General features: G+C 39.7%; 1 protein-coding gene across 1 annotated transcript in view; it reads right to left on the reverse strand.

Annotated features, from left to right (window-relative positions):
• The window catches only part of LOC307068204 (interferon-activable protein 203-like), a 60,683-nt gene that overhangs the window by 21,613 nt on the left and 23,767 nt on the right, over window positions 1-15,303 (reverse strand). The window contains exons 6-9 of the mRNA XM_079725951.1: window positions 6,215-6,499; window positions 5,157-5,290; window positions 4,361-4,522; window positions 2,699-2,866 (exon numbers count right to left, since the gene is read on the reverse strand). Coding sequence (XP_079582077.1) covers window positions 2,699-2,866; window positions 4,361-4,522; window positions 5,157-5,290; window positions 6,215-6,479 — 729 coding nt within the window. The 5' untranslated portion in view covers window positions 6,480-6,499. The remainder of the gene's footprint in view (window positions 1-2,698; window positions 2,867-4,360; window positions 4,523-5,156; window positions 5,291-6,214; window positions 6,500-15,303) is intronic.

Raw genomic sequence — 15,303 nt, forward strand, 5'->3', positions numbered from 1 at the left:
TTCCATCATAACAGTAGGATTTAGGTCCCTAAAACATACTATATGGCTGGATAATATTTAAAAATAGTAATTGAATTTTTTCCCTTGGCTTATTTCCTTCACCACTCTACCCTGTTCTTGAATCATGCCAATGTGTGCTGTTTGCTACTTGGGAGACATAGCAGCAGGAATCAAATAAAATATTGGTCTGCTTTTGTCTTTGAATCCCAAACAGAGCCTATATTACAAAGAAAATAGTTGGGAGACTCCATGATGAAGAAGAGCAAGGCTTTCCTGCTCTTTCCCCTGATGAATCAAAGACAGAATGGGTCAGATCCTCTTTGTGCCAGGTCTCCTACAGAGGTGGCTGGACCCCAAAGAAGAAATGACTGAATGGTGTGTTTAGGTGTATGAGGCCAAAAGGACAGATGAGCCTCCCTGGGATTCCTGTGCTCCAAGGAGTTTTAGGAGCAGCAGAATGATTCTTATGAAAGTAGAAATGACTATGTCACAAGTTTAGGCAGATGGGACCTTAGAAAGTGTCAATTCTAAGCCTGTATGCATAGAAAAATAGGGTTGTCTTGCAAAAGGGAGGGGATATGGAGATATATGTATACGTATAGCTGATTCACTTTATTACACAGCAGAAACTAACACACATTGTAAAGCAATTACACTCCAATAAAGACGTTAAAAAAAAAGAAAAATAAGGTTGTCTAGGGATGTCCACGTAAGTCATTGTCGTAGCAGAGAGACAGTGAGCCTGAGGTTTCAATGACTAGACCAAGGCCAGCTGGACCTAGAGGCAAACAGGCACAGATTACTAGCTCCATCCCATAAATAAAACAAAGAGAGACTATGTGAGGAATTATTAATTATTGGAGGTAACAGTAATAAAAACAATAACAAAATTTGAAAAATCTTATCAGAAGAAATCTGTCTTCAACTGGTATGCATGGATTTGCATAGAGGGCTTCAGCCTCAGCAGCTTGGAACTTGGGTGACAAACTATTTTAGAGAATAGTGATTTAAATACTAATTTTGCCTATTCCTCAGTCACTTGCTTATTTGCTGCAGAAATAGGCATTGTATCCCAGTGTGATGATAAGCACAGGGATCATATCAGGGCAGAACAAAGGCAGGCTAGGATAGGAGCTGATACACACGTGTGTGTACTCACTTTTCCATTCTCATCTGGTATTTGCTGGGAGAGGGCACTGTGAATGAAAACTATGGCCTGCCACATCAGTAAATGAAGGATGCTGCAGCCATCAAGCCATCACATTACAGCTGCCCCGATGGTAAGCCCTGAGGGAACTCAGGATAGAAACAGGATGCCATCTAGCAGTCAACTGCTGCAGCCAACCCTGATGGTGCACCTTGAGGAAACTCAGCATGAGAAAGCACAGGAGACTGGCCCCAGATAGCTGAGGTTCATAGCAAAGGAATGATTTCAGTGAGTTCAGACTCTTGCATCTTCCTATACATAGAAAAGTGCCAAATTCCTTAACTTGAGATATCTGGCTGTCTTTATTAACAGTAATCTTTTGATGTTCCAACTACCTGGTCTTTGTTGAAAAACCTCCTATACATCCTGGCTCCCCCCTTGCTTCTTCAGAGCAGTCTGTCAGGCCTATCTGAGATTCTGTGTCCCCTGCTTAAGTCCTCATGTTGTCTGCCGAATAAAACATAACTCTCAACTTTTAGGTTGTGCATTTTTCTTCAGTTGACAGGCACCTTATAACTGATGTTATAGTATAGTAACAAAGAAAAATGTACATTTATTACAGTTGCTATAAGTGCTAAACAGGAAAAGGAAAGTGATCTTTGAAAGCAAACAAAAGGAATACCTAGGACTTCCCTGGTGGCACGGCCATTAAGAATCTGCCTGTCAATGCAGGGGACATGGGTTCAAGCCTTGGTCCAGGAAGATCCCACATGCCACAGAGCAACTAAGTCCATGCACCACAACTACTGAGCCTGCGCTGTAGAGCCTGTGAGCTGCAACTACTGAGCCCGCGAGTCACAACTACTGAAGTCTGCACACCTAGAGCCCGTGCTCTGCAACAAGAGAAGCCACCGCAATAAGAAGCCCACACACCACAATGAAGAGTAGCCCCCACTAACCGCAACAAAGACCCAACGCAGCCAAAAATAAAATGTAGATAAATAAATAAACTTATTTTTTTAAAAAAGAGGAATACCTAATGTATTCTGGGAGGGGGGTATCAGTGAGGACTTGTATGAGGAAGAGATTCAGGTTTGCACCTGAAAGGTGAAGACACCTGAACCAGTGGTGAATCAGGACAAGTGATTCCAAACAAAGAAAGCAGTCCGTGTCAAAACATCTGACATGGGAAGGAGCACAGAACTTTGAAAATAAACCCTATCATGTGGTCAGTGAACAAAGGGGAGTAGGGCCAAGGAAAGTGGAATGTAAGGGTGAACACACATTAATCTTGACTTGTCTGGTCACCTTCCCCTCCTCTTTCTATTCAACACAAGAGTGTAACCCTCTCAAAATTAGAGATTATTTCATAAATACATGCTTTGTAAATAGCCAAGGAGTTAGAATAGAGTGGGATCACAAAACATACACGAAAAAATGAATGAGTGATTATATTAAATAAGTAAATGGTAAATTGTGGGAAGTGAGATTATGATAATTCTTGTACTTATGTTGTAGGAGGTACAAGGAATGGAAACAGGAAGCAGGTACCTTGATTGAGAAACTGCTGGATGGTGTTGGTGGAGGTATGGACTTCACTGGACAACTGCTCCCAGTTGGGCATGTGCTGCTTGCTGAAGTTCCTGGAAGCTGACTCTGTTTCTGAGATACGATCTTCCTTTTTAAGTCATTAATTTTGGTGGCTATGTCATTTTTTTTCTCGAGAAAAAAAGATTTTTTCCTTAGTTCTTGATAATGATTTTCAAAATCACATAGAACACAACATCATTTCTTTTCTTTTTTTTAATGTAGAGTCTTAAGTTTTCAATTTTTTTCTGAAATAATAGCACATATACAGATACCTGTATTACCTATCCTTCTCCTATCTCAACTAGGATTACAAATTTCACTCTCCAAATATTAAAAGCTCAAGTGAAATTTCATTGGTTTGGAATGGAATCCAGGTCCTACATCTGATGCAAACTGGCCAAAGCAGGAAGGTAAACTTCCCTGGTTATAAGGGAAGCAAATCTCAGTCCAAAATTGGCTGCATTTAAGGATGTTTATTAACTATGACTTTCTGATCAAGAAAATACACAAGTGGGTTTCTGATATCTGCTCTTCAGGCTCCTAGAAACTTACTGACATTTTGGGAAAGATTACTGGATGAAATATGGACTCTTGGAACTAAAAAGAAAAACGACAACAAGGAAACAACACCCAAAATAGAGAGTCCCTTTATATGGGAGGTCTGTCTTCAAGAGTCATGTGTGTGGGGGGTAGGGTGGGGGGGGATGCAGCCTGAGTCAGAGGGCAGCTTGGGTCTTAGGTGAGAAACTATGTTAGAGAATAGTGGTTTAAATCCTGCTCTTGCCTACTCCTCATGTTGTCTTGGGGCCATCTTTTAGTGCCCATTCGTCTCAAATACAGGCTCCATAGTGCTGGGTTGCATAACCACAGGGCAAAACAAAAAGAAGATTGGAATAGGAGTCAATGTCTACAGGTGTGAAATCACTTTCCCACCCCTGTCTTGTCTTCCTCTGGGACAGGTTACCAATAATCTGAGCCCCTTGTCTAGAAGAAAAGAAAAATGTAGAGTTATCACAGCTGTGATATTACTATAAAAGAATAGTAAAGTGTCCTGTGAAGGCAAACAATAAGAGTATCTGATCCTTTCTTGAAAGGGGTTGTTTCAGTGAGGACTTCCCTGGGGAAGGAATTCGGGTTGGTACCTGAAGGTTGAATGCATTTGAGCCAGAGAAGAGACTTCCAAGAAGGGATAATGGATTCCCAATCAAGGAAAGAGCCTATGTGCAAACACCTGACATGGGAAAGAGCATATAATGCTGAGAACTAGTTTAGACCCGTGGTTAAGGGGAAAGGGGTGAAAGGAGACTGAAATGTAGGGGAGAAACATACACTTATAGTCATGTCTAATTGTCTGGCCACTCCCATTCCCTATTTCAGGACCAAACATAAGACAGTTACATTCTTGAGGTCAGGAATTATTTCATAAATTCATACCTTGCCAAAAGCCACAAGACTTAGAATACATTGAGGTCTCAATATCTGCATTTGATAAATTAATGGGTGCTTTTATTATTTAAGGAAATTTTATATCGTAAGGGATTACTGAGAAACTCTTTCAAGGTCATGAGGATCCTTATAATATGATGTAGGGTGGTGAACGTATTAGGAACAGGAAAATGGTACCTTGGTTGAGGAACTGCTGGATGGGTTTGGTGGAAGCATTTGAGGAGTCTGGGGAAGGCTCTCAGTTGACTGTGTGCTGGTTACTATCAATCCTGGAAGCTTATTCTGATCCTTCTTTAGATTCATCCTCTTAGATTCATTAGTTTTTGTGGTTTTCTTTTCCTGAAAGTAGGGTTTTTTCCCCTGGTTAATACTTTTCAATAATAAAAGAAACACATCTTTACCACTGAGCAAATCAAATTTTTATTACTAGATTCTAATTATACTAAAATTTATGTCCTTGGGAACTCCAGGGAACTACATATAGTCCATTGTCTGAAGAGATGGCCAGAAGGTAAGCAGTGCACATGTATGTTGGCTTCATACAAATAGCAACAAAAATTTTATACATGTCATTCCTGTATTCACTCCTGTGTTGATAAGAGGAGCACTGGACTTGGATTTAGAAAATCTAAGTTTGAATTTAATCTCTTTGAGTAGGCTGTGGCAAGCTGTTTTCCTAATCTGATTGCTATTTTAATATACATCTAAAAGAGGGGTAATGATTTCATATTTCCACCATAGGGAATTATATTACACAATTTAAAATGTACAGTAGTTCAGAAACATAATGGGTGATCAGTACCTATTAATTCACTGGCTCTAAAATTAATTTTCACTCTGGCCCTGGATCCCCTTTTCTCTGATTCGTTTATTTGCATGTTGAGAAATGAATAAAGAGCTAAGTGTTCATAAGAAGGTAACAAGTAGAAAAGCCACAGTAAAATCTCCTTTTGTGAGACCTTAGCCATCCTACCTTCACAGGTGTATCCTTGATTGATTCAGGTCCCAAAGCTTTATTAGTGGTGGATGTAGACTGGTCGGGACTGGGTTTATTCAGCTTGCTTTTTTTCACTGGAGTTGCTTCTTTTGCTCTGTTTCTCCTAATAACTGATGTGGTAAAAGAGAACATGATAAATCCAGAGGAGGTGATCTAAGATACCTGAAGCACCTTCAATACTATTTCCTGTCACTTCCTGCTTGTGGATCTGAGTAAGCTTGTATCTGCCTCTACTGTGTTAGCCTAGCTTGGTCATAGGTGGCCAGCAGTAGCAGCATAGGTATAGGTACTGGCTCAGACTTCCTCTGTGGTTTCCTTTCTTGTCCCCTGTACCACAAGCATATTCTTCCTGTCCTCTGGACTCCTATCTAGCTCAGTCGAACCCTTTCACAATCCACTGATTCTATATTTTCCTTTTAAGAATCTAAAGTTTTTGTGATGCTAGTGGTGGGTCAATTTCTACAGAAGATCTATTTGAATTACTGAAAACACAGAAAATGAATATAATCTAATTTGTGATGGGATAAAGTGGTGATACTGGACTTTGACTTTTTAAAATATGTTTTCCTAATCCAGTGGTTTTATAAGAGGCAAGTTCTTCACATCTCTCAGAGGTAGGTTTTTATTTAAGTACTGCCTCAGAGTTGTTTCTAGAAAGTATAAAAATGATGGAGTAAGTATGATAATAGAGCATGCATATTAACTGATTTAAATATTTCAAGAACCTACATGTTCTAGTTTTGTTTCATCATTGTCTAACCTTTCTAATGTATGGAAGCCTCAGCCTTTCTCATCAGCTCCTTCTAATATTTTCTTTGCCCACACCCCCAAAATACACCCTCTAAAACATACCAGATCTCTTTGTAGGAAAGGCATCCTCTAAGTTGTCAATTTTTTGGCATCTAAAGTACTACCATTGTCATGGCTACTGAGTCCTAATTTGGGAAAGAGAGGTCTAAACTTTGACCAAATCAGGGTTTTATTTAAGGTTGAGGTTAGTACAGAGAGAATGTGAAAGAGGTTCTTCCAAGTACCTTTTAACTTCTCATTTTTAAGAGTTTTAGCAAGGTCTTTAATTTCTTCTATATCTTTGACCAATTCTATTAATTTCTCAACACAGGCAGGCCCAGGGAACTTTGCTTCCATCAAGTCAGCAATCTTAACTCTGTCATATTCATCTTGCATTTTACTAGTCAGTCTTAAATCCTTGGCCAGTAGAGACTTAATCACACGAAACTGATAATCACTGATGTGCTGAAATCCTTTCAGCAGAACAATTCTCTTGAATTCATTCCCCATCTCTCAAGTTAGGGACGTGCCTGCAAGAGAAAAATAACATACAGTGTTACACCTTTATACAGACAATTTAAAAAACTGGTTATGTCTATGTGAGTCAATGGCATATGTCAAAGTATCATCCATGGGTGTGTGTGACAAAAAGAGACTATTACCAGACGTGTTACTGTGGAAAATGGGTTGAAAACTGCTGCATGAGAAACTTCTAAGAAATTCTCCCATTTTAATGATGACCTTGAGTTGGTTTAAGGGTGGGTATGGTGGAAGGAGGTCCAGAAATAATCAATGGTTGCAGTGTGTCAAGTATGGACTATGCAGTGTCAAAGTCCCTGATTCCTCCTCCCATCCTTTATTGGAGCTGCAGCCTACTTCTTGAATGTCTGCCTTGCTGGTTCATGACTCTTTCCACCATGTCTGAAGTGGCCTATGAACAAAATGGGCTGCAACCTCTCACCTTATACAAATATCCTTCTGCCATAGCACTACAGTTCCACGCTGGGTACCAACCCTAGTCCATCCACTTGGCACTTCCCTAGTCAGTTCTCATTAGCATCATCTCTCCCTGGGGCGTGGACCATGTTCTCTGTGTCCTATGTGCCCATATCAGTGTCCCTTTGTTGGACTTCTCCCTTCTCTCTTAGACAGGATCACAGATGGAATTATTTCAATGGCTGCTTGATTTTTCTCCTTCCAGGCTTAATTTCTCTAATCAGTTCTTTTCATAGAACCAGATATTTCTCTATAAAGCCATGGTTCTATCCCATTTGACATCCTTCAACAGTTCCCCATTTTCTCTTTGAAAAAGTTCTTGCTCCATAGCCTGGCTTAAAATGCCTGGAATAATCTGCTTCTTTTTTTACCTCTGTAATTTTTATGTTTCTTGCTCTAGAAATATACACCACACCTTACCTTTTCATATTTCATGACTTTGTTAATTCCCTTCCCATGGTCTAGAAGGCCATTCCCATCTCTATTCCTCTGAATACCTCTTTAGAGAATTCAAGACTCAACTGAGGCTTTGTCTTCTGAAAGCTACCAGGGGCCTGATTTGGGAGTAAGTGTCACTCTTCTGGGCCTCTTTAGCACCCTGTGCACCTCCTTGATGGCACTCAATGTATGGTATGCATTCCAGTTTTCTGTTTCAAGTCATGAATTCTTTTAGTTAGGTAACATGTGTTTGTGTACCTTTTTTATAATTGGAATTTTCAAATTCCCAGGGTTGTGAATTATTCCTTCTTGAGAGATGCTGAGCATTCTCAGTTAGATCAGGCCTATAGAGTGATGAGCCCACACTGGCCCAGGACCACCACAGTGCTATAGCCTGCCTTATCAGAAACAAGCCAATCCACCAGCAGGCCTGAAACAACCCCAGAATCTCCTGGGCCATTGCCCTGCCTGCCAGTAGGTCAAAACCAATTCTGGGACAACTTGGACCCCTTAGCCAGTGGCCCTAGGCTTTGGCTCCAATGACCAACAGGTTTATACCAGCTTCAGGACTTCCAGGGTCCTGTAGCCAGAGGCCCTGGGACCTGGCTTCACCTACCAGTGAGCCAGCACTAGTCCCAGTAAGCCCTGGTCCCTGGTCCTGTCCTTTAGCAGGCTGACTCCAGCCCTGGGGCCACTGGGCCCCTGAACCAACCACCAACAGGCCAACACCAGTTCCGAGACACACTGGAACCCTCAGCCAGCTGCCCCATGACCAAACCCCACTCACCAGTGATCAGCACCAGTTTTGGGACACGCCAGAACCTGTAGCCTGCTGGCCTGTCCACCAATGGGCCAGCACTGTCCCTGGGACCCCCAAGGTTGCACAGCCAGTAACCTTGTGACCCAGCCTCACCAACCATTGTCCTTGGCACAAGGCAGGGGCTGGCAACCAACTGGGGCCAGTCACACCTACCAGACTATCCACAATAGTCAGCCGACCACAAAAGAAGGACTTGCATAGCTCTCATAGGGGGAACCCCTAGAGCAGGGGCCCCCAAACCCTGGGCTACAGACCGGTATCAGTCCATGGCCTATTAGGAACAGGGCTGAATAGCAGGAGATAAGCAGCGGGCAAGCAAGCAAAGCTTCATCTGTATTTACAACTGCTCCCCATTGCTCACATTACTGCCTGAGCTCCACCTCCTGTCAGATCAGCGATGGCGTTAGAGTCTCATAGGAGCGCGAACCCTACTGTGACTGCACATGCGAAGGATCTAGGTTGTGCACTCCTTATGAGAATCTAATGCCTGATGACCTGAGGTGGAGCTAAGGCAGTGTTGTTAGCACTGGGGAGTAGCTGCAAATATAGATTATCATTAGCGGAGAGGTTTGACTGCACAGAGACCATAATAAATCAATTGCTTGCAGACTCATATCAAAACCCTATCAGTGAGTGGCAAGTGACAATTAAGCTGCATCTGGTGGTAGGCTTTATAGTGGCAAGTGAGTTGATGTACTTCAGTTGTACAGCTGTATCTGGTGGCAGAGCTTAAGTCAGAATCCGACACTTATTTTAGTCTGCACATGGCTGGTCCGTTATTTTATTTACTACTTCTGTCCATGCCTCTTTCCCGCACTGCACACTTGTCTCAGTCACAGTTTTGGCAAGCCCGCAAGCTAACCCTAGCCAAAATGAGTAAAAAACAAAAGTCACTGGAGAGCTTCTTTGAAAATGGAGAAAGACCCAATGATGAGATAGCAGAAGACTCTTAAGACTGCCAACAAAAAGAAAGCTGCATTTAAAAGAAAATACCAAGTCCTACTTAAATTATGGGTTCATTGCAACAGGTGATTCACATTCTCCAAGCCCACTTTGCATGATATGCGGTGACCAACTATCCAACGAATCCATGAAACCTTCAAAACTGTTTCACCACATGGAGACCAAGCACCCTGCATGAAAAGAAAAGCCTTTGGATTTTTTCAAAACAAATAAATGTGAACACGAAGAACAGAAGCAATTATCGAAGGCCACCACTTCATCACATGTGTCTTCACTGAGAGCATCATTCTTAGTGGCCAATTGCATTGCTAAAGCTAAGAAGCCCTTTACTATTAGTGAACAATTGATCCTTCCTGCTGCTAAGGACATTTGTTATGAAATTTTAGGAGAAGCTGCAGTTCAAATGTGGCACGTGTTCCTCTTTCGGCTAGCACCATAACTAGACGAATTGATGAAATAGCAGAGGATATTGAGTCATAATTGTTAGAGAGGATTAATGAGTCACCGTGGTACGCAATCCAGTTTGATGAGTCTACCAGTGTTGACAACAAAGCAACAATGCTTGTTTTTGTGTGATATATTTTTCAGGAGGATGTGCATGAGGATATGTTATGTGCACTTTTGTTGCCAACCAACACCACAGCTGCAGAACTATTTAAGTCTTTGAATGATTACATATCAGGAAAACTGAACTGGTCATTTTGTGTTGGTATATGCACAGACAGAGCGGCTGCCACTACTGGACGGCTTTCTGGTTTCACTACTCAGGTCAAATAGGTCGCTTCTGAATGTGAGTCTACGCACTGTGTCATCCATAGAGAAATGCTGGCTAGCCGAAAAATGTCACCTGAACTTAACAACGTTTTGCAGTATGTGATTAAAATTATCAGCCACATTAAAGTACATGCCCTTAACTCACATTTGTTCATGTAGCTCTGTGAGGAGATGGACACAGAGCACACACATCTTCTCTTAAACACAGAAGTGAGATGGCTTTCTAAAGGTAGATCACTGGCGAGAGTTTTTGAGTTATGAGAGCTGCCTCAGAGACTTCTTTTAGAAAAACAGTCACCGTTGGCAGCACATTTCAGTGACACAAAATGGGTCTCAAAACTTGCTTACTTGTGTGATGTATTCAACCTGCTTGACAAACTCGATCTGTCACTTCAGGGGAAAACTACACTGTGTTCAAGTCAGCAGATAAAGTGACTTCATTTAAAGCCAAACTGGAATTAGGGGGTTGACGAGTGAATATTGGGATTTTTTATATGTTTCAAACATTAGCAGAGATTTTGAGAGACTGAGCCAGGGCCTTCTTTATCCCAGCTGGTGCATGATCACCTATCTCAGCTTTTAAGAGAGTTTGAGCATTACTTCCTAACCACAAAAGGGAAGGGAAGGAATGGGAAGGAAGGGATCTACAACTCATTTGTGAATAAGCCAGGTGAATTGACTTTGTCCATGCTAGAAGAGGATCAACTGCTTGAGACTGCAAATGACAGTGGCCTTAACAGTATGTTTGAGACAACTTCAAATCTCCATGCATTCTGTATTAAAGTCAAGGTGGAATATCCTTAAATTGCCACAAAAGCACTGAAAAGCCTGCTTCCATTTCCAACATCCTATCTTTGTGAAGCAGGGTTTTCTGCAGTGTCAGCAACCAAAACGAGATTACAGAGTAGACTGGACATGAGCAACACACTTCAGCTGTCACTGTCTCCCATCATTCCCAGATGGGACCATCTAGTTGCAGGAAAACTGCTCAGGGCTCCCACTGATTCTGCATTACGGTGAGTTGTATAATTATTTCATTATATATCACATTGTAATAATAATAGAAATAAAGAGCATAATAAATGCAATGTGCTTGAATCATCCCGAAACCATTCCCCCCACCCCGGTCTGTGGAAAAATTGTCTTCCATGAAACTGGTCTCTGGTGCCAAAAAGTTGGGGACTGCAGCCCTAGAGCATATAGCTCTGGTGACCAGAAGGGAGTGCACTGCTGGGACAAATAGGACATCTTCTACAAAAGGCTACTTCTCCAAGGTCAGGAAACATAACCAATGTACCAAATACACAGAAATAAAACAAGAAATTAGGCAAAATGAAGCTATAGAGGAATATGTTCCAAATGAAGGAACAAGATAAAACCTCAGAAGAACAACTAAGTGAAGTGGACATAGGCAACCGACCCAATAAATAGTTCACAGAGGTGACCATAAAGATGCTCAAAGAACTTGGGAGAAGATTGGATGAACAGAGTGAAAAGTTAGAAGTTTTTAACAAAAAAATTAGAAAATATAAAAAAGAATCAAACAGAGATGAAGAATAAAATAACTGAAATGAAAAATATACCAGAAGGAATCAACAGTAGAGCTAATGATACAATAGAACAGATCAGCTAGCTGGAAGACAGAATAATGGAAATCACTGAAGCTGAACAAAAAAAAAAAAAAAGAAAGAAAGAAATGAGGACAGTTTAAGAGAACTCTGGGACAACATCAAACATGTTATCATTCATCATATCATAGGAGGGTCCCAGAAGGAGAAGAGAGAGAAAAGGGGGCAGAGAACATATTTGAAGACATAATAGCTGAAAACTTCCTTAACCTGGGTAAGGAAACAGCCAGGAAACACAGAGAGTCCCAAACAGGATCAACCCAAAGAGGACCTCACCAAGACACACTGTAGTTAAGATGGCAAAAATTAAAGATAAGGAGGAAATATTAAAATCAGCAAGGGAAAAGCAACAAGTTTCATACAAGGGAACTCCCATAAGGCTGTCAGCTGACTTTTCAGCAGAAACTCTGCAGACCAGAAGGGAGTGGCATGCTATGTTTAAAGTGATGAAAAAGAATAATCTACAACCAAGAATACTCTTGCCAGCAAGTCTTTTGTTCAGATTTTATGGAGAGATTAAAAGTTTTACAGGCAAGCAAAAACTAAAAGAGTTCAGCACCAGCAAACTGGCTTTAAAAGAAATGTTAAAGGGACTTTTCCAAGTAAAAAGAAAAGAAGCATGAAACATAAAAGGAAAAAATCTCATTGGTAAAGGCAAATATACAGTAAAGGTAATATATTAGACATGTATAAAGCTAGTAGGAAGGTTAAAAGACAAAAGTTGTAAAATCATCTATATCTACAATAAGGTGTTAAGGGATACACAAAACAAAAAGATGTGAATATGATGTCAAAATTATACACATGGAAAGGGGGGAGGAAATGCAGTGTTGTTAAAATGTGTTTAAACTTAAGAGGTCAGCAAGGTCAATCATATATATATGAAAAAGACAAGGATGCCCACTCTCACCACTTTTATTTAACATAGTATTAGAAGTCCTAGTCACAGCAATCAAACTAGAAACAAAGAAAAATAAAAGGAGTCCAAATTATAAAGGAAAAAAAACTGTTACTGTATGCAGATTAAATGATACTATACATAGAAAATCCTAAAGACACCACAAAAAACCTACTAAAACTCATCAATGAATTCACTTATGTTGCAGGATATGAAGTTAATATATAGAAATCTGTTGCATTTCTATACACTAACAATGAACTATCAAAAACAGAAATTAAGAAAACAATCCCATTTAAAATCACATCAAAAAGAACAAAATGCTTAGGAATAAATCTGACCAAGGAGGTAGAAGACCTGTATTTGGAAAACTATAAGACACAGATGAAAGAAATTGAAGACAACACAAAAAAATGGAAAGATATAATGTTCATGGATTGAATGAATTAATATTATTAAAATGACTAAACTACCCAAAGCACTCTACAGATACAATGCAAGCCCTATCAAATTACCAATGGCATTTTTCACAGAACTAGAACAAAAAAATCTAAAATTTGTATGGAAACACAAAAGACCTCAAACAGCCAAAACAATTTTGAGAAAGAAGAACAAAGCTGGAGGTACCATGCTCCCTGATTTCAAACTATACTACAAAGCTACAGTAATTAAAACAGTATAGTAATGGAACAAAAACAGATATATAGATCAACAGAACAGAATATTCCAACAAACAAATGCCCAGAACCATATGGTTTCACAGGCAAATTCTATCAAACACTTACAGAAAAACTAACACCTATCTTTCACAAACTCTTCCAAAATATACCAGAGGGAGGAACACTCCCAAACTCATTCTATGAGACCACCATCACCCAGATACCAGAACCAGACAAAGATGTCACAAAGAAAGAAAACTACAGGACAATAACACTGATGAACATAGATGCAAAAATCCTCAACAAAATACTAGCAAACAAAATCCAACAGCACATTAAAAGGATCATACACCATGATCAAGTGGGGTTTATCCCAGGAATGCAAGGATTCTTCAATGAATGCAAGGATTCTTCAATATATGCAAATCAATCAACGTGATACACCATATTAACAAACTGAAGAATACAAATCATATGATCATCTCAGTAGATGCAGAAAAAGCTTTCAACAAAATTCAATACCCATTTATGATAAAAACCCTCCAGAAAGTAGGCACAGAGGGAACTTACCTCAACATAATAAAGGCCATATATGACAAACCCACAGCCAACATCATTCTCAATGGTGAAAAACTGAAAACATTTCCACTAAGATCAGGAACAAGACAAGGTTGCCCACTTTCACCAGTATTATTCAACATAGTTCTCAAAGTATTAGCCACAGCAATCAGAGAAGAAAAAGAAAGAAAAGGAATCCAAATCGGAAAAGAAGAAGTAAAGCTGTCACTGATTGCAGATGACATGACACTATACATAGAGAATCCTAAAGATGCTACCAGAAAACTACTAGAGCTAATCAATGAATTTGGTAAAGTAGCAGGATACAAAATTCATGCACAGAAATCTCTTTCATTCCTATACACTAATGATGAAAAATCTGAAAGAGAAATTAAGGAAACACTCCCATTTACCACTGCAACAAAAATAATAAAATACCTAGGAATAAACCTACCTAGGGAGACAAAAGACCTGTATGCAGAAAACTATAAGAAACTGATGAAAGAAATTAAAGATGATACAAACAGATGGAGAGATATACCACACTCTTGGATTGGAAGAATCAACATTGTGAAAATGACTATGCTACCCAAAGCAATCTACAGATTCAATGCAATCCCTATCAAACTAACAATGGCATTTTTCACAGAACTAGAACAAAAAATTTCACAATTTCTATGGAAACACAAAAGACCTTGAATAGCCAAAGCAATCTTGAGAAAGAAAAACAGAGCTGGAGGAATCAAGCTCCCTGACTTCAGACTATACTACAAAGCTACAGTAATCAAGACAATATGGTACTGGCACAAAAACAGAAATATAGGTAAATGGAACTGGATAGAAAATCCAGAGATAAAACTATGCACATATGGTCACCTTATTTTTGAAAAATGTGCAAGAATATACAATGGAGAAAAGAGAGCTTCCTCAATAAGTAGTGGTGGGAAACTGGACAGCTACATGTAAAAGAATGAAATTAGAACACTTCTTAACACCATACACAAAAATCAACTCAAAATGGATTAAAGACCTAAATGTAAGGTCAGACACTGTCAAACTCTTCGAGGAAAACATAGGCAGAACACTCTATGACATAGATCACAACAAGATCTTTTGGACCCATCTCCTAGAGAAATGGATATAAAAACAAAAATAAACAAGTGGGACCTAATGAAACTTAAAAGCTTTTGCACAACAAAGGAAATCATAAACAAGACCAAAAGACAACCCTCAGAATGGGAGAAAATATTTGCAAATGAAGGATCTGACAAAGGATTAATCTCAAAAAGTTACAAGCAACACATGCAGCTCAATATCAAAAAACAAACAACCTAATCCAAAACTGGGCAGAAGACCTAAATAGACTTTTCTCCAAAGAAGATATACAGATTGCAAAAAACACATGAAAGAATGCTCAACATCATTAATCATTAGGGAAATGAATGGCCATCATCAAAAATCTACAAAAAAAAAAAAAGTCATGAAGAACCTAGGGGTAAGATGGGAATAAAGACACAGACCTACTAGAGAATGGACTTGAGGATATGAGGAGGGGGAAGGGTAAGCTGTGACAAAGTGAGAGAGTGACATGGACATATAT

The sequence above is a fragment of the Hyperoodon ampullatus genome (assembly GCF_949752795.1).
Source record: "Hyperoodon ampullatus genome assembly, chromosome: 2".
NCBI lineage: Eukaryota > Metazoa > Chordata > Mammalia > Artiodactyla > Ziphiidae > Hyperoodon > Hyperoodon ampullatus.